Below are 21,427 nucleotides of genomic sequence, written 5' to 3'. Positions count from 1 at the left end.
TTTGATTTTTGATATTTTTGTTATCTATATTTCAACATTAGCTCATTGCCTTTCAAAAACACTTTAAACATTTCTACTTAAGTTTTTAGAAATGAAGTTATAGTTGTCTTATTTTTTGTTGACTGACAAAACTTAAACCGAAACACTAAAAAACTAAGAAATGCGGTACTATGGGTTTATTATCCGTAAAATCCATTCTTACCGTCAAATATTATACCATAATTTTAATCGTACTATTTATTGAATTAGAGTGATTCAGGGGTTTTATGGCAATCACTGTAAAAACTACGAGATATCATATTTCTTTGTTCCGTAACATGTTCCGGTAAAAATGGATTTTACGGTAAAAAGTACCGGAACCTTGAGGGCATTTTAAATACATTTTCTGAAAAACATTACTTTTAATAAAAATTTCATCGCGATAACACGTATTACAAAAAGAAATTTTAATAAAATTCTTTGAGACTTTGTATGCAGATTTTGTCTAATGTTAGGTATGTTTTGTACTTAAAGCTAAGGTATAAGTCTGATTTTCTTAGAATGTTAAGAATTTTAAAAAAAAAATCATTATTGGTCAGTATATTCAGTTCTATTTCATTGTATATTTGAAATGTTTTAAATATTTTAGTTCAAAACACAGGTAACCACATCTAGTATATTCTGATATTTATGCATTACAATTAGTTACAGAAATGTTAGCATGACATGAAAAAATTGTAGCTTTCAAGCTCAATTTTGAACTCATTTTGGAGAAATATTTTATAAATTTTGAAGCTTAGTTTAGATTTATAATTTGTGGACCCCTGCTTCCAAAAAATAATGTCAAAATTTTAGTCAAGGCTGTTTTCAAAAATTATTGTGTCGAACCCAGTCAGATACCTTAAATACCTTTAATTAAACTTTTTAAAAAAATCACAAAATGAATTTCAAAATAACTCTAAACTAAAAACAAAAACATCTTAATTTCTATATCTTAATATGATGAAGATAGATAAACATTTTTTGACAGTAATTTAATTTTATTAACTTTAATGATAACCTATTAAAGTTGCTGACTCATTATGCAAAAAACTATGAAAAAACTGTGATTCATTATGTACTCATTATGTAAAAAAACTATGAAAACTCAACAGATGACTGTACATTTTACATATTCTGAGACTAACTCAGAATATGTAAAATACATTACCATTATTGTTTTCTATTGAATTTGTTTTTTATGTTAAATTACTTTCTTTTATTGAATTAATGTGCTATACAAACTTATATATTAATATGAAATATGTTAACTGATGCAAAACTATAACACAATCACAGTAAATTCATTTTTTACCTAAACAGATGAGTTAAAGTTTCATATTCTTATTTTCCTTCACACTTTTAAATAGATTTTTATTTTATTTATTTATTTTTAAACAATTATCTAATTCAATATTTTAATACTAACTTTATAGTTTTGTGCAAAGTTTGAGTTCAATTTTTTTTACCCATTTCCTTGATAAAATATGAATGAAGTAAAACCCTTAAAATAAAACTCAATATATTCTTTGATTAGCCTATGTAATATTTAATTTTTGGGTTGTTATCAATTATGCAAATAAATTCTAATAAAGATTATATTTATTTAAGTTACCAGGATAGAGCTAGATAAAAAAGAATTTATCATTTCTGATGAGATGTTACCAAGCAGTGGATCACTTTCAGTACGGATACCGATTGTGAGAAGAGGAGATTTGAGTGTGACATCAAAAATTAGAGTGAGCACAATTGATGGATCAGCATCATCTGGAGAAGATTATCATGCAAAAAGCAAACTTCTTAATTTTTTACCTGGTAAGTATGATTTTTTGACAGGTCTAGTGTATTTTATTACATAGATTATACAATATACAGATCAAGTACATTTGAAGGCACCACGAAGAAAAAAAAATGTGGTAAAATTGAAAAATTACCGCATTGTATAGGAAGGACATTTCTAGTTATATAAAAATTAATTATTTTTTGTTAATCTAACCAAAATATACGATAATTAAACCATTCATTCGGTAATCATCAATTCGTTCATATAGTAATGGTTTACCAGAAATCTTGGTTTTTTAAAGTTATAATTCTTATTATCACACATTTAATAAAAAATGCAAAACTGAAAAGTAAATTTAACGGAATGACTGAATTTTATGCTATGTTTTAAGGTATCATGATGAAATTGCCATATTTTATCACATATTGTAAAACTATGTTTTATTGTTAATTTTACCAAAATCATTACCAAAGCACTTCGATAAAAAATGTATTCCCACAAAGCCAGGAACATGATAAATTTTACCATATGTTAGTTGTTTTTACCATACTTTTTTTCTCAGTGAAGTTATGGATTTAAAATAATTAAAAATCTAGCATGTATGTTCACGGAATCTAACTCTATTAATATTAACAATTTTTTTTCACCCTATAAAAAGAACAAGTATGGAAATATATAATTGAAAAGTCTGTTTTCTAGTTTTTTTTTAATAGATTATAAATTTAGTTGATATTTTTTAAAACGGAAATTAATTAATAAATTTCGATACCTCGGTCAATACTGATTCTTTGTATCTTATATTTCCATACGCGCATTGTTTTATTGATTGTAAATCAAATAATTGTTTTAAAATATTTTGCACTCTTTGCTTTTAGGAGAACAGAATAAAACATTTTATGTTGATATTCTGTATAACAAACGAAGGAGCTGGTCAACATTTTTCATTGTCTTATTGGGCCCAGATGAAGTAGTGAATGCAAAGATTGGCAATATTTCAAAAGCCCTTATCAGAATAGCTGGTGTCCAATCGTCAGAAAATTTAATATTACCCACTATCCCTGTGGTATGTATATGTAATTCGAGAATAGTTTAAGAAATTAAGCAAGGATATTCGATGGAAATGTGATATGTATTTTTTAAAGTGCCAAAAAATGCTTAAATAGTAACTTTATAACTGCAGATTAATAACAAGCATATTGCAATTTCTATTAGCTCTCTAAATTGTTTCAATGGTGAACAAGTAGGCTCTGAGCCATACTCATTTCACTGAGCAGCAATCCCCACACTTGCCACGCAATGATTTTTATTTATTAATTATAAACAAATTGTTGAATTAAAACTAAAGACCATTCATCTAAAAAACCTAAAACATTTTTATTGTATTAACGCATGTTTAATTTAAAATTTTATTGGGATAAAATTAAAACTTAATAATTTTGCTTAGTTACCATTACAGCTTCATGTATTATAACTTTATGTATTACAACTTCATGAATGTAATTTTGTATGGTAAAATACAAAACTTGAGCGAAATAGGTCGAATTGTTCCTGAGAAATCGAATTTTAAAAGAGTAGTATTTTTAAAATTCGATTTCTTAGGAACTATTCAACTATTTCACTCAACTTACATTCATATACTATTGGTAAAATAGTATTCACATAGATAAGTTGATTTTAGGTTTTATATTTTTGATTCAATATAAAATAGTTCTAATTATTTAATTTATGCATAATTATATTATTTTGATTAATTGTTGCAGGTTGTTTCGTTATTATATTATGATAACGTTTCAAAAGGTATGTCCGAAAATCCTACTGCTGGGTACCCACTTGTTTGTGTATCTGTAAGTATTAATAATTAAAAAAATAACCAATCATACACTTATAATGTTCTTTTTAAAACAAAAACATTTCTTTACAGCCATGTGATGAAAATTATCCTAACTACTTCACAACGAATTCATTTTGTACGGAATCTAAAATTAATTCATCGATTATCCGATACTCTTGGGAGATTGCTATGCCTTCAGATAATGAAGATGTGTCAGATTTTGAAGCAGTTGTTCAATCAACTTTGTATACATCAGCACATGAAAAGGTAATTAAATATTGCATTTGATTTTTTTTTAACTTCTAACACTCGAATTAATGTCAAAACGATTATTTGAATTAAAGTCAAAATAATTATTCAAATTAATGTGTTAAGGATTACCCTGGGGAACAATTTATTTTCCTGTTTTCTGTTGTATAAAATTTTTTAACAAATCTTAGATATTTTCGTATCTCTGATTTCAAGTCTGCAATTTCAAAGCTAAAGTCAATCTCTCAAAGCTACGGTTTTTTGTAATGACATTTTTAGTCTAATTTTTGTCGAAATGCACAAGTCTGAAAACGTTATACATAACAGTGGGTTGAATAAATGTTACAACCAACTTCTTGGGGAGTTAGGGCACATCATCAAGATTAAAATTGCTTAGGAATCTATGCAAGGAAATGTCATCATACGCCGCTAGGGGTGCTTCCAGATTATTAACTGTTTCTTCGTGTGCTCCTGAACAGGTCATAATAGAGAAGCGAACCTAGCTGCATACAACCATATTTTCAGGCATTTCTTGTGCATTTTTAATCCTGATGATATGCCCTAACTCCCCTAGAAGTTTGACGCAACATTTACGTGAACCCCCGCTGTATATAATGTTTTTAAACTTGTGCAAATCAACAAAATAAGTGACTGAAAATGTGATTTTAAAAAAAATCTGTAGCTTTAGGAGCAAAACGAATTTCAGATTTGAAATCTCCACACCTGAATTAGGCAAGATTAAGTAGTTATATAAAGATAACAAAAAATTTGTTCCCCAGTGTTATTTAACTCAATGTCTTAATAATTATTTTTAATTAATTTTTATTTGTTAGATACTAGATAGCATATATTTCCGCCCTCAAGAACGAATTCGCTGCATTGCTCAGCCTCAAGATGAAAAAGGCTCTCTGGGAATTCCTTTGAAAAGTGACGTGGTTAAAATCAGCTCCGATATAGGTAAAACAATATTTGTACATTGGCCATTAAAATATCTTTTTTATTTGAGTGCATTGCAATTTAAGGTAGATATATTCAGTTCATTGCAATGATTTTGAAGATAACTTACGTTAATTAATGTTGACATTCTTGCTATAAATAGTGTTTTTGAACACCCTATGCTAAAAAATGTAAGGATTTTAGAAGAAAGAAATGTCAGAAAATTATATATATATATAAATCATAGTATCAAAGTGAATCAACGGAGCACTTACTTGAATCCCATTGCGCTGGACTACCTGTTTTTTTTTTTTTTTTTTTTTTTAGAAGTTTTCATGGTCTTCCTCTCCTTTTAACGAAAATAGGGAAATTTCACTAAAAATGTCCGACACAAAGGTAGGCTTGTTTCGTTATTTAACTTTTAAAAAATCAGCTGGTCATCTGCGACAAGTTTAAAATTACTATGTTTCATAGTTAAATTAGAAAAGCTTTGCACCCTTCTTCATCAAATAACAACTTTCATCCGCTTAACTAAATCGACACTACAGCAACTTTAAGTAATTACTTGTCGCGTGGAACTTGTGTTGTGTTGAACTTGTAAATCGGTATGAAAAATTTAGAAAGGAATGCAAAATCTGTCTAAGAATTATATCCGATAAATGGTTCGGCTGTTAAACGTCGTTGAAGAAATAAGGTCATTTTTAAATGGTGAACTTGGCGAACACGAACATTTCCGTACTTTATTGATTAAAAAAAAATGTATTATTAATCACAAAATCGCATTAATCACAAAATCGTTGTCTGTTTTTTTTTCAAACTTGCTTTTAACTAGCTTTCATTTTACAGGATTTTGTCATTCATCTTTGAGATCCAAGGATTCTCCTTTTAATCTTCAGACACAGCCATTTTTAGCCACACTCAATCATCTGAATTCATCTGATTTGTACCATCCAAATGAACTTCATATTCATGTTGAAATTCCTCACGAGGTGAGTATACCGCAGAATCATTCAACTGCAGTGTTATATATCACTTACAAATGATAAAAATATTTGCTTCACTATATATAGTTTTATTTCCTTTTTCAATATATTAAAAAATCGAAATGAAATTTCTAAAGAATTGACGCATGCAAAAAAAGATTTTAATTCACAAAAAAAAAAAAAACAATTTTTATGGGCGAAAATCTAATAATGTATTGCTATTATAAGCCAAAAAGAATTTTTCGGGTGAAATATGTACGTAAATTTGAAATAACTATTTATCGATATCACAGATCTTGCCATGAAGATTACAGATCTGACCGTGATATTGCAGATCTTGCCGTGAAGAATTATCTGTGCTTTAGAACGGACAAATAAATTGAATCTTATGAAAGTTATTAAACTTTTTTGTAAAAATCGCTAATTTGGCGACATTTTTCCACCACGATGAAAATTATCAAGGCCTTATTCCTATTTTTTGCAAATTTTAAGGAGCCCAGATAATTTTGGCATTGGAGTAGGATTTTAAATGTAAAAAAATTGAACCACAAACGTTTTTCATTTTCACAAAATTGTGGTTTTTCTGATTAGCTGGTTTCAGGTTAGAGGGAGCTGGCTAAAGACAGGCTAAACTTGACCCAACGGTCATGAGTAACTGTTGCAAACTCTTGACAGTTATGAAATTAGCATATTATTCGCTAAAAGGTATCCTTTCATGCGACAACAAAAGCTTCGAAAAACAACCTTAAACTGAACGTAAAAACATCAACAGATCTGTTACCTTGGTTCTCGAGTGTTTGGAAAGTGCTAATCTTTTCGATTTGCCAAACTAAAAAAGCAGGTAATACAGTAAGTAGATAAACGGATTTATTTAACTTTTTTGTATCTAGGATACACAAATACAATCAATTTCAAATAGACCAATACCAAATTTTCAAAGATGAAAAAAAAAATATTGGGAAAAAAATAAAGCGCAATATTTAAAAAAAAGAAGAAGAAGACGAATCCTTAGGTAAAAAATAATAAAATAATTTTTTAAAAAATTTAATAAAGAAGGGGAAAAAATCATGGTTTTGCTCGAAAAAGTAAAAAATATATATATATTCGATGTAACTCGTAACAAAACGAGTTGATATAGTCTCTATTAATTTTCTAGTTGTTACGCTCATTTTATAAATATTTATCTTAAAATGTGTAGCAAGAATTTCATATAAAAGAAATCATAGTTTTATTTTATTTCTTTTTATTTCAATTATTTTTACTATTTTTTATTTTATTTTTACTTAGGATGGACTTTTACCTCTACTCTCAACTTATCCACTTCATAATGTGGATTTTCTATTGACCCAGCATATTTACAGACAGCAGCACATTTGCTCAAACTTGCAGAGCGTGTCATCATTTGAAAAAAATGAAAACTTCATAAAGAGCCTTAATCCCCTCGTGGATGATATCAATTCTGCTTTTCCTTTCAACGGAGAACAATGTCCCAATGATACAAGGATTCTCTATCAACATCTCAATTTAAAGAAATGCAAATGGGAGTTCGATGCATGGTACACAATGGCTGAACTTGTTGAACTCTGTGGCGGAACGGTAACCACTGATTTTAAGGTAAGCTTCAGATCTAAGATAATTATAATATTCCGCGGGTGTCTCTCTTATAACTCCAGAGAGCCGCGATGGCTCAGGGGATTGAGCGTTCGCCTTCCAATGAGGTGAACCTGGTTCGAATCCAGCGATGGCTAGTCGATACGAATCCGCATCCGGCTTGCACCGACCACAGTGCTGACGTGAAATATCCTCAGTGATAGACTGATCATGGGTTAGAGTCCCTTTGCCGTCAGGCTAACCGTGGGAGGTTTTCGTGGTCTTCCTATCCATGTAAAGCAAATGCGGGTTGGTTCCATTAAAAAGTCCTCCACGAAGGCAAATAAATTTCTCTCAATACTTCATCCAGGTGGTCACTTGTCTTCTGGATTGGGTTCAAAATTACAAGGCTGCAGAGTTGAACATTAGTAGTCGTAAACCCAAAAATTGGGTTGGCAGCTCAGCGACGGTTATAAAATAACTCCAGAACCGTTTGTGCAGGGTCCTGGGGGCAATTATAGCCTCCCCTCCGATCAACAACAACAAAAACATAATAATATTGCACTCAAAAATTTTGAGTAGTCCTTTCGAGAAGGACGAATGGGTGGGAAGATTCGGGTGCGAAAAACAAATTATTCGCATAGAGTCGGAATTATGCGCTGCTGCAGATTAAACTGCAGATGATTCTGTTTCTTCAATAGTTTAAATAAATGCTTTAATGATGCTTGTTATCTTAAAGCTATATTTTATCAAAAGCGAGTTCAACGGGAGGTTTATTTCAGTGTTTGCGTGTACATGAACGTTTTTTATGTGTATTCATCGAGTCGGGTAAGTTTGTGTTTGATTGTTGGACGTCATGATTAAGCGATGTTACTCAATTAGTGCATTTAAAACTATCTGATGCCACGTGTTTATTTTATTTATACTTACGTTTTAAAAGTTTGTTTCCCATAAACCTAAATAAGGAAAAATCAACGGTAATATGTATTAAAAATTCTAAGCTATTTACTAAAGCGAAAAATCATCGGTAAAATTACTTGATTGTTGCTATTTGGACTTCAGTGTGCTGGCAGTGATCAGTAGTATCATTTTTAGTGTCGAATGATACTGAATATAGTTAAACTTTATTTTTATGAGATGACCTTATAAAAACTTGTTTTTCATTATCGAATAACGTTAAGTCATAGGGAATTGTAAATAAATATGAATTATTTTAATTTTAATACATGTGGCTTTTCAGTTTTGAGCATGATTACGGAACGTTGTTTAATACTCACTTTTGATTATTTACTTTTTTACCCCATATAAGAACGAGTATTCAACTGGTGAATTATAAAATTATGTATTGATTGTGCATGTTTATTGTGAAATAAAATTATGACCTAAACAAGCAGCGTAACAAAATTTAAGTTTTTTTTTTTTTCTTAAATATTTAGTTAACTTACGCAGTCAGTTCGGCAAATAAGCAAGGATCATTTTGTTTTAGCTTACATATTATATAAAAAATATCCAACCTATGTTGCTCCTGAATCCATCAATCTGTCTACACCTCCTGACTGCAAATGAGAACAATGCCTTTTTTCCATTAACTGAAGCTGTAATTGAAAATTAATTAATCAATTGATGTATGGTTGAAAATGAAGTATCTTCGACGGATGTCAGCTTGGATATTTCTATTCAAAATAAATATAAATTAAAATGGCTGGTTTTTTCAAGTAACCAAATCAGTTTTCCTCTAAGTCTAAACTTAATCTTTAACTTTTTTTAAAAAAATAATTCTTAATAAGAAAATATTAAAATGTAGAAGAAGAAGAGTTATAATCATCAAGCAGCAAAATATTACATTACTCGTAGCAGAAACAAACTTGATTTAAAGAAATGTAAGACATAGAAAAGCCCGATGATAATTTTTGTAAAATTCTGTTATTATTACTGTATATTCACTGTGTAATAAATACTTTGCATTCACCGAAGAAAGTTGAGTTTCCTGAAAGAGTGCAGACCTGTTGGGCAGTAAACATCACGCTAGTCCATACCATAACACCCGAACTTTCATAATAGTCCACTTCGATAATGTTAAAGATAGAACCTGTCCTCTTGCTCACTTCATATAAAAGCACTTTGAATATACATTGTTCAGATTGAATTAGGATTTATCTGTGAAGAGAAGACTGATATACTGTCGAAAGTTGATGTTACCTGCATAAATTCAACCGGACTGATTTCCTTTGATAAGGAGTGTCAGGAAGATACCTTGACTTTACTGAATAACAACATGGACACACAAAGGACTTTGGGCAGGTCGAGGGATGCAGAGAAACCGATGGTATTCAACGAATCCAGATCTAGATCTTATCGACGATGTCTAGGATGCTTATGACAGAAACCTTCCGAGACAAAAAAAAAATGCTGCATGGGATGAGTTGGTCTCAAAACTTTTTTAAAACTCTTAAACAGCTTGCGAGTTCATAATGAAACCAGCACTGCTGTCAGGGGTTATGCCTTATATTAAACCCTCCACGAGTGCAATTTCACTACACCATTTTTGGACTATCGTATTGTCATGCCAACTAATGATCTTAAGTTCGAATTGTTGTCCTTGATTTATCAACATTTTAATTTCACTTGATTTGGTTCCCTAATTCTTGAGTAATCGGCAAAAATATGTTTTTTACTTAACTTATAAGCATGATATACATTAAACTTTTTTTTCTAGGTACGAGATTCTGATCAAACATATCTTACAGTATTGCTCCCCCTATATGTCACATACGTATTTGCAACTGCACCCACTGGATGGACCTCAGTTGAACATAGAACAGAATTAGAATTTTCCTTTTTCTACAACACATTCTTATGGAAATCTGGTGCTCATTCAGATACATCAGTTGGAGCTAGTGTGAGCCTTATTCGTGTCAGTACTAATTCTGCCGGTCACATGTTTTTCGAATTCAAGACTGTTGCGAAGTTCTATGGTAATTTTTTTTTGTTTCTTCGATAATCCCCCTGCCTACTGTCAAAAAAAGTAAACCAATTATTTGCATGAAATATGTTCTCTATCTATAAACTTGGATACTTGTTAATTGAATTAATCTAATGATCTATAATTACAACTACCTAGTTATTAATATTCTTGACGGTCATGTTTTCTTTTGAGACAAAACAATTGTGAAATTCTGTGGTAATCCATTTTTTCAATTGTTATGTAAATAGAATACATCAATTATCCATATATAATATGCAAGCAATCTATAAACTTGCTTTCTTTCAAACTGAATCAAAATATTGTAACTACTAATATGAAATAAAATACATACAAAGAAAAAATAACATTCATGAGCTTCAACTTCATTTAAAACTTGGTGCGGTTATTAATTTCCAGGATTTATATAATAACTAGGAGGCTCCGCCCCCTGCTCGCTAACGCTCGCCAACCGCCGAGAATTGCTACGCAATCCTATGTGGTTCACGTCGTGAACCATGGCTCGCTGCGCTCGCTCGCCTATGAACACAATGTTCTAGCACAAAGACATTGTATATTATCATCAAAGACATAGTATTTTATCATCAAAGACATAGTATTGTACTTATGTAGACGAATTCTATCAATGTTCTTATTGGCTTTTTAAAAAGTATATTAGCTATTTAGATTGTACATGGTGAAAAAATCAAAACATTAGCTAAATGAGAAACATATTAGGAAAATAAATTATCAAATATTGCAGTTACTCACCTAAATTCAACTAAATATGTATAATAAATTAGTTAATGTTAGAAATTTTGAAAGTTTTAGAAAAAAATTTTATTATTTAAAAATATAAACTTTAAACCCTAACTTTTCCTTGTGAGACAATAACCCTCAAAAAGTCTTTCATTTTCAAGAACACAAAAATTTGTTTTTATCGCCAAATGAAATATTTTTCGGTGATCAGCATTATTGAAATAAATTTCTATATTAATTAACATTTGTGTTAAAGTACATAAAATTTTAGAGCAAAATAAGGATGTTTTCCATGCAATAAATTAAAATGCATGGCTGTTAGCATTACCCGAGAAATACCACGTGGAGGTCGCCATGCTGCATTTCTAATCGAGGAGTTTTGATTTTGGCCGTTCCCCCTGCCTACTGTCAATAGAAGTTTCAATTAAATTTTTTCCAAAAAACATTTTTTTCTGCAAAGCTCTAAAATTAACACTAAGCATTTAGAATTTCTTTGAAAACACAATTATAAATTTGGCATCTTGGAGCAATTACTGAAAGGCTGTCAAATGACTTAACTCTTGACAGGCCAACATAAAGTTGTCCATGACTAAAAACTTGTTTAGTCAATACTAAACTGATTTTCTCAAAAGTCTGACCTTGTGACTTATTTATAGTCATGGAGAAGGCCAGCCTAATTAATTCCTAATTGGGTATACTATAGCCTACGTCACAGGTTGTGTTATTCCTACTAAATTTAACCCATGAACGGCATTTTCTGCGAGCCTAACTTCAAGCCACAAATAAACAAACGAAGTGTTTGATCGTTTAAATAGCTGCTCGCCAGATTTTATTGCATTATAAAGAAAAGTAATTGATATTCGATTTTTGATTAATAATTGATTTATGTGGATAGTGGCACAGAATTTAGCATTGCGTCATGGTAAATGTTATTCCTACTAAGTGGAAGTAGTTGTGTTTTTTTTATATTATACCCAATTGAGTTTAAATTAAATATTATCATGTTTTTAGGGCATGAATCTGAATTGAACAACCTGATAATGCTCACTCTGGTTATTGTTTCCGTTTTTAAAAGCGCTATATGTTGAGCCAGTTTAAATTAAATATTATCATGTTTTTAGGGCATGAATCTGAATTGAACAACCTGATAATGCTCACTCTAGTTATTGTTTCCGTTTTTTAAAGCGCTATATGTTGAGCCACCTCATGTGACATTTGCCATGTGACATTTTTAGCAGCAATCATTGGTAGATTTTCTAACGTTGCCATTCGGGGAGTTGTAATGAGGCTTTTTTTTGGTGCCGTGTAAGAGAAATATATATATAGATTCCCGTACATTTTATGCTAATTATATACCAATTTAATTATTTCGATGTTACTTCTGTATTTGATATGTAAGTTTCAGAAGCAACTTTTAGGGTCCTGTTTTAAAATGCTCCGTTAAATTCCTTTTCCTTTAGCTCCTTCAAAATTCTTCATAAAGTTTTTTCGTTTTTAATGTCTTCGACAACCTTAACCCTTGCAACTTTCAATTCAGCAAACTTTTCAATTTCGAAAATAAAAATGCTGCGAGAAATTTTTCCGAATAATAATATACGAGTAAATGATTCATCTCCATAATCTCGTAAACCAAATAATTTGCTTAAGTTACAAGGTTTACTCCATGTCAAAGTCATTAATAAAAACCCCAATGTCAGCATTCCGAAAAAGAACTTTAAAAGTTGTTTCTGAAATTTTTATATCCAAGCACTGGAATACATTGCTGTAGATGGGGGGGGGAGAACTTACTTATTTAAAGGATACTTATTTAAAGGATAAAGGAGATAGAAACTTATTTAAAGGATTTGTAATTCACATAATATTTTCTGATCAATCCTGTTTATTATTAACCAGATCTTGTAATTGACCGTACATTATTAACAGAAGCTCTCTTATTGTCTGATTCTTCATGAAATACTCTTTACCCTTTCAGGATGTTTCGTCTTAGATCACCATACTCTTCCTAGTGAAAAAAGTTACGTCTCCGCTCCCGAAAATCTTCATCTGCAATTTCACTTGGAACTTTTATGGAGTGAACAAACGTTTGATGGACCAATACAGTTTTGGAGAGCCACTTCGGATTACAACTTTAAAGTAAGAGCTTGATATTTATACCCTCCTTTCTTTTAAGTTTCAAAGGGCTTAAAATGCCTAATTTTGACGAAAATTCAATATGCTTTTTTATAGTTTAAGTCATTGTAATACAAATGTGAAGTATCAGTTAGAATACAAATATTGAAGTATCATTAAGTACAAATGTGAAATTGCTGTACTCCTATTTTAAGAAAAGACGTTATCCGTAAGATATTTCTTTTTGGGTATTCGTATTGGCTTCCTCATTATGCTTCTATAAAAATTTATTTTACAGTATGAATGGATTTTGAGATTGAAAAATATGCTATGACTGAAATATATGCTATATATTGAGGATTTCAAAAATATGCTATTTTTTAAAAGCTGAAAAGCAAAAAAAATACATTAAAACGTAAAAAGTATACACATCTGTAATAAAAGCATACAAATTAATATTAAAGCAATGGAAAAACAAAAATGCTATTGAGAGCCTACGAATCACTAATGTAAAAGAGGGAAATAAAAACGTAAAAACTAGTCTATTGATAAAATTTGGAGATGTTTTTATAAATCACCTTTCAACTCCTCTCTGTTTCTTCTGGTAATCAAACAGGTTTTTATAACTTCAATAACACCTTCCTCAATAGTGATTAATTAGATTTCGGTATCATACTTGCTTTATCTTGTCCTAAATATTACTGTGAGACTCTTTATGTGAATACTTTTTTTTCACACAAGGGTTTTAAAATGAAATGGATGTTAAGAAATATTACATTCCTGAAAATTTTCAAAGTAATATGCAAATGCCGTCGTGATAGCATTGGAAATGCATAGAAGAGCCATTATTTCCGTTTATGAATCAGCGTAAAGGAGTACACTGCTAATTTCGTATCATTGATTCTCCAATTCACATGAGAGCATTTAAAGTGTAAGTAAAATTGTTCTATTCAGGGATGCGTCCACAATGAAACAATGTGCTATAGCGTGATTCTTAGAGGCTGAACATGAACCTAACGAGGATATTTGACGCAAAATGTTTGATCTTTATTTGGAACAGTATCTAGGACAGACGGCTGAGAAGAAATAGGGTAAAAGCTGCCGTGAAGAACGTAATAAATAATATTATATAAATATTGGATCTGCCGAGACCCTAGGACAAGCCAAATTCATGATCTCCAATGAAACCGCTTTTGCTGTTGACAAAATGATTAAGGGTAATCAAAGAGTTACTACTTTGGACATCTGAAGCACTTTATCTGATGTAAGTAAAGGAATGATGCAATCACCTTCTGCCGTTAAAAAATCATGCAACTTGACGTTGTTTTGCTTAAAAGGTATCCTTATTAGATCGATTATACATTCTCTTTAAATTTTATCATGTGATCTGATTTATCACTTCTCTTGCCTTAATAATTCTTTATCGTATTAACGTTATCGATCGAGCTTATTCTGCAATTATGAAATTATAATTATCTCTGTTTCTAGGACTATAGTGGCTATTATTCTGTACATCTCATTCCATGCAAGGTTACAAAATCTGGACACTCGTCGCTTTTCAGTGGTCATAAATATCTTCCCTGTATTGCACAAAAGTCTCAGACGTAAGCATTCCCGTAAAATTAATTTTTGAGCTTTCGTTATTAATTGTTTAACATTGTTGCATTTTTTTGTTACTGAAACTAATGTTATTTAACATTTTATCCGTTTCTTAATATTTTTTTCTGTTTAGATTTGATTTACCGCTCACTTATCAAGTAACTAATCGACCTCAACCAGTTACCTATGCTCTAGAAACCTTTTTTCAATTATTTAATGACAAAAATCTATTCATGATAGATCCAATGAAAAACTCGCAGAATTTGCAGTACGTGGAATATAAAGGGCCTTTCTCCAAAGGTAAGTCACTAGATTGGTGAATTAGCTATCAGAATTTTTAAATATAATTTTGTAAATACGCTATCTTATTTTTATTGCTATAAAAAATATAGTCATAGAAGGTAACCGTACCAAATATAACTTAAATTTTCTCTTTCAATAAATTTTGAGATGCTGACTAAAAACGTGTTATTCACTTTTAAGTTACTTATTTTACAACTAAGTTATCCACTCACATGCAAAACATTTACGTAACATTGAAAAAAAGGATTCCAACAAGTGTGAAATCCTATCGGCGTTTAAAAGAAAACAAGAGACTTACACGAATGAGATCTACTCAATGCCTGCACAAGCTTGAAATTTATTTTCATTCGTTCTCACCGATTTCCGAATCATTAAAATGTCGAGACAAATTTAATGTTCTAACCAAACCATCCAAGTTATAATTTCGTTCCTGATGTACCCACTGTTTTTAATGTGAAGCCTGAAAGTTAAAATTCTTCCTAAGGAATAGAATGTACGGAAGAGTGCTCTGAAGTTCAGATCATAGAGTTCAAAACATGATAATTAAATTAAAAGCATGAAATTAATCAGGGTCTTTTAAAAGAACTTTTCTAGGAGATAAAATTTACGGAAGAGTGTTCTGGAATCATCATGGAGCTCCAAATATACTCGTTAAAATTAACTTATAGCATTAATCATAAACTGAAAATCAAAATTCTTTCTAGGGGATAGAATTTACGGAAGAGTATTTTGGAGTCCAGATCAAGGATTAGATTCTGCGTATGAGCTTAGCATAAATGAAGTGATTATATGTTCTGGAAAGGACGGTCATTCACCTACATTTGATCCAACTGGTAAAGTCCATGGTAATGGTTCTCAATATGGATGTCTGTTACCGAGCAACCACTTGAAATACAAATTTACACTTTTGGTTCGTATGCCTCCAAAATATTTTTCTTTTTTTTTTTTTAATTCTTCCTCAGCTAACCAAAATTATTAATCTTTACGAAATATATAAAATTTAGAAAATTAAAAATTGATTTTTTTTTTTTCATTAAAACGTATGTTACCACCGAAGTTCGTAAAAATTATGTCTCTTACTCTATTATGTAAGTACTTATGAAATCATCAATCCGAGATTTCTTTTTATTTTCAAAAATGTGTGCAATTTATTGTAAAATAACACTTTTCTTAAAAGCCTTTTTTTTACAAAAAAAAAATAATAATATTTTTTTTTATTGTACGGAATACGAACAAAAAGTTCCACCGAAATCGCTCGATGTCCAGTGTCAGGATTTCATTTGATAACAATTTGAATTAACTTGGCACACATGACACTTTCAGAATCTGTATTACTTATTCAGTTAAAAATTAACTGTGTATAGAAATGTTTTGTTTATAACAGTTAGAATTTCCGAATAACTTATTAAAAATATTTTTGATTCTGTTCTATTTAATAAACAACAGACATATAATACAAAAGTATCAGCTAAAAAGTTCATGAAATTGTGTACCTGCAAGGGACGTCATTGTAGGTATATCATAGCATTTGTCTATTCAGAAGCCAATCAGATTCGTCACGCGCGTGTGACGTCACTTACAGGTATCCAATTAAATCTGATTTAAATTATGTTGTTAAGCATTGTCACATCACTTCTCGAGTTGAAAATATCCATCTATATTATATAAAATGCTAATACGTACGTATGTATGTATGTATCAATAAAACCGATGATATTTCTTTTCTCGCGCTGGCAACAGTTTTCATTTTTAATTGATTGGATTCGGCGCGCAAGAGCACGTAGTGAGCAACCAGATAACAATAACCAGAGTGAGCATTATCAGGTTGTTCAATTCAGATTCATGCAATAAAAACATGACAATATTTAATTTAAACTCAATTAGGAATTAATTAATTAATTGAAGTGAGAATGCTTTAAAAGGCCGCTGTTGAATTGATATTTTTCTACTGGGAGCTACCTAAACGTCTAAAAAACGTTTAAGTGTTTGTATTGAATGCATTGATTTTTTTTATATTTCGCGTTTATTTATGCATTGAACTTTCACGCTTTAAAATGCAGAATATTAGTGAAGCAATATTTGATAATTTATTTTGCTAATATGTTTCTCATTTAGCTAATGTTTTGATTTTTTCACCATGCACAATCTAAATAGCTAATATACTTTTTTAAAAGCCAATAAGAACATTGATAGAATTCTTCTACATAAGTACAATACTATATCTTTGATGATAAAGTACTATGTCTTTGATGATAATATATTATGTCTTTGTGCTAGAACATTGTGTTCATTGGCGAGCGAGCGCAGTGAGCCATGGTTCACGGCGGGAACCACATAGGATTGCGTAGCAATTCTTGGGGGTTGGCGAGCGTTAGCGAGCAGGGGGCGGAGCCTCCTAGTTTTCTTTTAATTGGGTATACTATAGCCTACGTCACAGATCGTGTTATTCCTACTAAATTTAACTAGTAAACAGCATTTTCTGCGAACCTGATTTCCAGCAACAAGTAAAAGCATCAAACGAAGTGTCTTGTTATAAGTCGCTAATCGCCAGGTTGGAATTGTATTAGTCTAGTTCCTTTGGAAATAATTTATATTGTTGTTTTACCGAAGTTTATGAATTTAGTAAGCATATTTAAAACTCAGTTTATTAATTAAACTAAAAGGTAAATGTTATTCCTAGTAAGTGGAAGTAGTTGTGCTTTTTTCATATTATACCCAATTCAAATTTATGGCAGCTGAATATCTCAAACTTATGAGCTTGAATATTTAAAAATTACTTTTAATACAAAATTCTTAATTTATAACTTTTATCCAACATTTTGATTGTATTTTAAATTATTTTTTGCAGGACAGACATGATACAGAAATTACTACCAAAGAAGTTCAAGGAATTCCTTTCAATTCTAAATTTGTATCAGAATCCTCTGAATATTCATCACTATCAATTCTATCAGGAGTGGATGGATTTATATTTAACGTTGATCCTTTGTATGAGGTAACATTATAGTGTACACTTTCAGATAAGATGAGTGAAATTTTAGTTTGATTCATTTTGTTAATTATTTTACATATTCCTGTAATTCAATGCTACATTACAAAGCATCTAATCATAATTATTTGCGTATTAATTTTTTCATATTTTTAACGCCCTAAAAAATTTAATTTCATCATCGTCGTGTTTATATTTTCCTTATTTTTGAATACTTCAAAAAAAATTTTCAATTATAATAAACAAAGTATCTATAATATTGCTTATTTAAAAACGTTATATCAATCAAAAAGAAATAAAACATTCGGCATTTCCAAAAATTATACAACCCAAACAAAAGTTCTAAAAAAAATTTAAAAGCAATTTAATTTATCAGCTTTTAATAATTTATCCACTTTAAAAAAATAGCTTACAGTCTTTCCCCTCAATTCAGTCATTAAAAAATGTATCTTTCAAGGAATTTAATCGTTTCCAAGATTTTCACCTAAACTCCGAATATTTAGTTGTTTCCAATTTTCCAAATAATACAGGGTTTTCCGCAATCGCTGCTCTTTATATATATATTTAGTATTCTTGTCAAAATTTGTACACAACCGTCGTTATAAACTAATACTCCAGGGGAAAAAATAATTTTATCAAAAGCTGGATAATCACTGATAAGAAATCGCGATATTCAATTAATCAATATCTGTTTGATTACCTGACGAAACTAGAAGGTGCTTCTAATAGAAGCCAAATTTTAATGTTTTTATCTCGCAGTTTTTGTTGATCAACTCTTAAAGAAGTATTTTTGTCTAAACTTAACTATTTGCGATTTCTATTGCGTACATATTTTTTTACTTTATTTTTGACATGGATTCTAAAAATAGAAACGTGGTGCCCGCGAAATGCCCTGTGTATTTTAAACTACTGCGTTCTTCTCTAGTTCAGATGCTTCTATAATTGTAAAGCTTTCGATTATGTTTACAAATGAAAATTTTCTCTTTTTAATTTTAATATCTTTTTATTTATTTATTTACTTTCAGATAAGTTCCAATCAGGAATGGTTCCTTCAAGTTGTTTATCAAATTACACCGATACGCAAAACTCGCCTACCTCGTTCATTGGATGACTTAAATCTTCCTCACGTAGTAAAAGAAAAAGAAAGTAGCGTAAAAATGATAGTTCTCCGTCATCAAAACTTACAAGACCCTTCTTCTATCGCCAGACCTGTAATTAAAAACACAAAAGAATTCACAGTTGAATTTGAACTGCACCATCTACTATATTTCATATCAACATGCCTCATCATTTTAAGTATTGTCATAATGCGATCCAAAAAAGCACACATTGAAAAAATTTTAAATTTTTCAAGCATCACAAATAATTCATATGCTTTCACAGTGTTCAACAAAACTCCTTTTAGGAAAAAGGAAACACAAGCCATTAGTGAAGCTCAAAATAAACATATAGTAGAATATAAAGGAGCACATAAAGTCAAAATTTCAATGCCAAGAAATAATATGAAAATGTACAGCTGCAATCCTTCAGAAACGGAAGTGTAACTATTCAAAAATATTTGCTTCATCATATTTCCCATCTTTTTTTTTTTTTATTGGATTCCTGCAAGTGACATCATCGTAGGTAAATCGTGGCTTTCGTCGATTCAGAAAGCAATCAGGTTTGGCACATGTCGTCGCTTACAGGTATCCAATTAAATCTGATTTGAATCACAAGATTAGGCATAATTACCTTACTTCTTCTCAAGTTGCCAGCACTCAATTGTAAGCATAAATATGATTATTATAATACATATGACAAATAAAAATATTCTTTTCACAAAATATTGAAAATAAAGTTATTTTTCTATTTTATTTAAGTATTTATTGTGACTTTTAATTACTTAGTTTAATGTTTAATTCATAAGCCTTCTCATTCTCACCACAGAAAATAATGACTAACCCAAAAAGGCACAAGTGATTTCTGCAGATATGAACATAGTCAAAGCCTCCTTGATGTTGCCTTTTCGCCTACAATGTTTAACAATATTCTGGTATTTTTCAGGGGTTAAATAAAAATATTATGCTAAGAAGTAAACTAATGCTACTGAGAAAAATTGCGAAAATGAACTTGTAAACATAAGGTTCAAATTAGACAGTCTAGTTTAAACCCCACTAAACTAGACTAGGTTGTGGCTTCTTTATTAAGTAATCGCATGCATGTTCATGAAACTGACATAGTTACACATTATTCTATATTGTCAAAAGTTTATTCCTAGTAATGGTGAAACATTAAACCTTAGAACCAGTAAAATATTTTTTAAAAAATGCTAACTAGCCTTGAATGATTTTTTTTTTAAACTGTGATGCTTAAATACCTTTTTCAGAGTAAGAAATAATTATAAAATGACATTTAAATTTTTTTTGCATTATTAACAAGTAAGTTTAAGTTGAAAAGAATTTAGAATGAATTATGCTCTTTTTAATAAAGGTTATAATAATTTTTTAAAACATATTTGGAAATTATAACGTAGTTGTCATGGAAAAAAAAAATATATATATACATATTTTAGGGAAAACCAAAGTCAACCTTTTAAAAAAACTTTAATTTAGTTTCAAAAAAAAGTTTCTTATTTAATATGTGACTCCAGATTAATTTAACTCCACTCAGACCTGGAGAATTTAAACTTAAGTTCAGTTCATAACAATACGATTCAGTCTATCTTAGTTTCTTTTTTTCTCTATATTTTAAAATTATAATTTAAAATGCAATTATAAAGGAGCGCCTAAAATATTGAATTGTAATATTCAGAATTATTTAGGCAAGTAGCACAGGGATATTGTAACAGCCTTAATATTGCAACAACCTTATGCTTAAGCATAGAAAATTTTCACAGAAGCACATTGCCAATTTTGCAACATTTTTATTATTTTTTATTAATTTATTTTAAATTAGCTTTTATTGGCTGGTTCTAATCTTAAAAAAGTTCTTCCATGACTTATAATCCAAAATATCGAAAATTCTTATACAAGTCTAGTTTCACCAACCATTAGTGTACTTTATGAAAATTAATGTGTACCGTCATTCGGGGCTACTTTGTGCAGGATTTCGCAGTTTTTGAACTTTGACATGTAAAAAAACTATGTTAATTCAAACTTTAGTAAAATTTATCGATATTATATTCATTACTGGACTCAGACGAGTGAATTTGATCAATATTGGCCTTATTTGTATGTAATATTTATGAGTAATAAGTCAAAACATACCTTGCACAAAGTAGCCCCCAAATGGGGCTACTTTGTGCAGCGATAGGAATTCAGTTCAATGATCATGTTTT

At 30.1% G+C, this 21,427-nt stretch overlaps 1 protein-coding gene across 1 annotated transcript in view; it reads left to right on the top strand.

The window, feature by feature from the left end:
• Window positions 1–19,962, top strand: part of LOC107444379 (extracellular matrix organizing protein FRAS1) — a 97,385-nt gene extending 77,423 nt beyond the window's left edge. Inside the window, exons 53-66 of the mRNA XM_087151848.1 lie at window positions 1,630–1,833; window positions 2,677–2,864; window positions 3,562–3,645; window positions 3,723–3,899; window positions 4,715–4,838; window positions 5,664–5,806; window positions 7,088–7,414; window positions 10,107–10,365; window positions 13,084–13,244; window positions 14,709–14,824; window positions 14,953–15,119; window positions 15,827–16,032; window positions 17,971–18,117; window positions 19,137–19,962. Coding sequence (XP_087007974.1) covers window positions 1,630–1,833; window positions 2,677–2,864; window positions 3,562–3,645; window positions 3,723–3,899; window positions 4,715–4,838; window positions 5,664–5,806; window positions 7,088–7,414; window positions 10,107–10,365; window positions 13,084–13,244; window positions 14,709–14,824; window positions 14,953–15,119; window positions 15,827–16,032; window positions 17,971–18,117; window positions 19,137–19,655 — 2,822 coding nt within the window. The 3' untranslated portion in view covers window positions 19,656–19,962. The remainder of the gene's footprint in view (window positions 1–1,629; window positions 1,834–2,676; window positions 2,865–3,561; window positions 3,646–3,722; window positions 3,900–4,714; window positions 4,839–5,663; window positions 5,807–7,087; window positions 7,415–10,106; window positions 10,366–13,083; window positions 13,245–14,708; window positions 14,825–14,952; window positions 15,120–15,826; window positions 16,033–17,970; window positions 18,118–19,136) is intronic.
• Window positions 19,963–21,427: the final 1,465 nt, after the last annotated feature.

This window comes from Parasteatoda tepidariorum, chromosome 9, assembly GCF_982258835.1.
Source record: "Parasteatoda tepidariorum strain Cologne lab strain chromosome 9, Ptep-v5.0, whole genome shotgun sequence".
NCBI lineage: Eukaryota > Metazoa > Arthropoda > Arachnida > Araneae > Theridiidae > Parasteatoda > Parasteatoda tepidariorum.
This window is presented reverse-complemented; position numbering and strand designations above follow the sequence as displayed.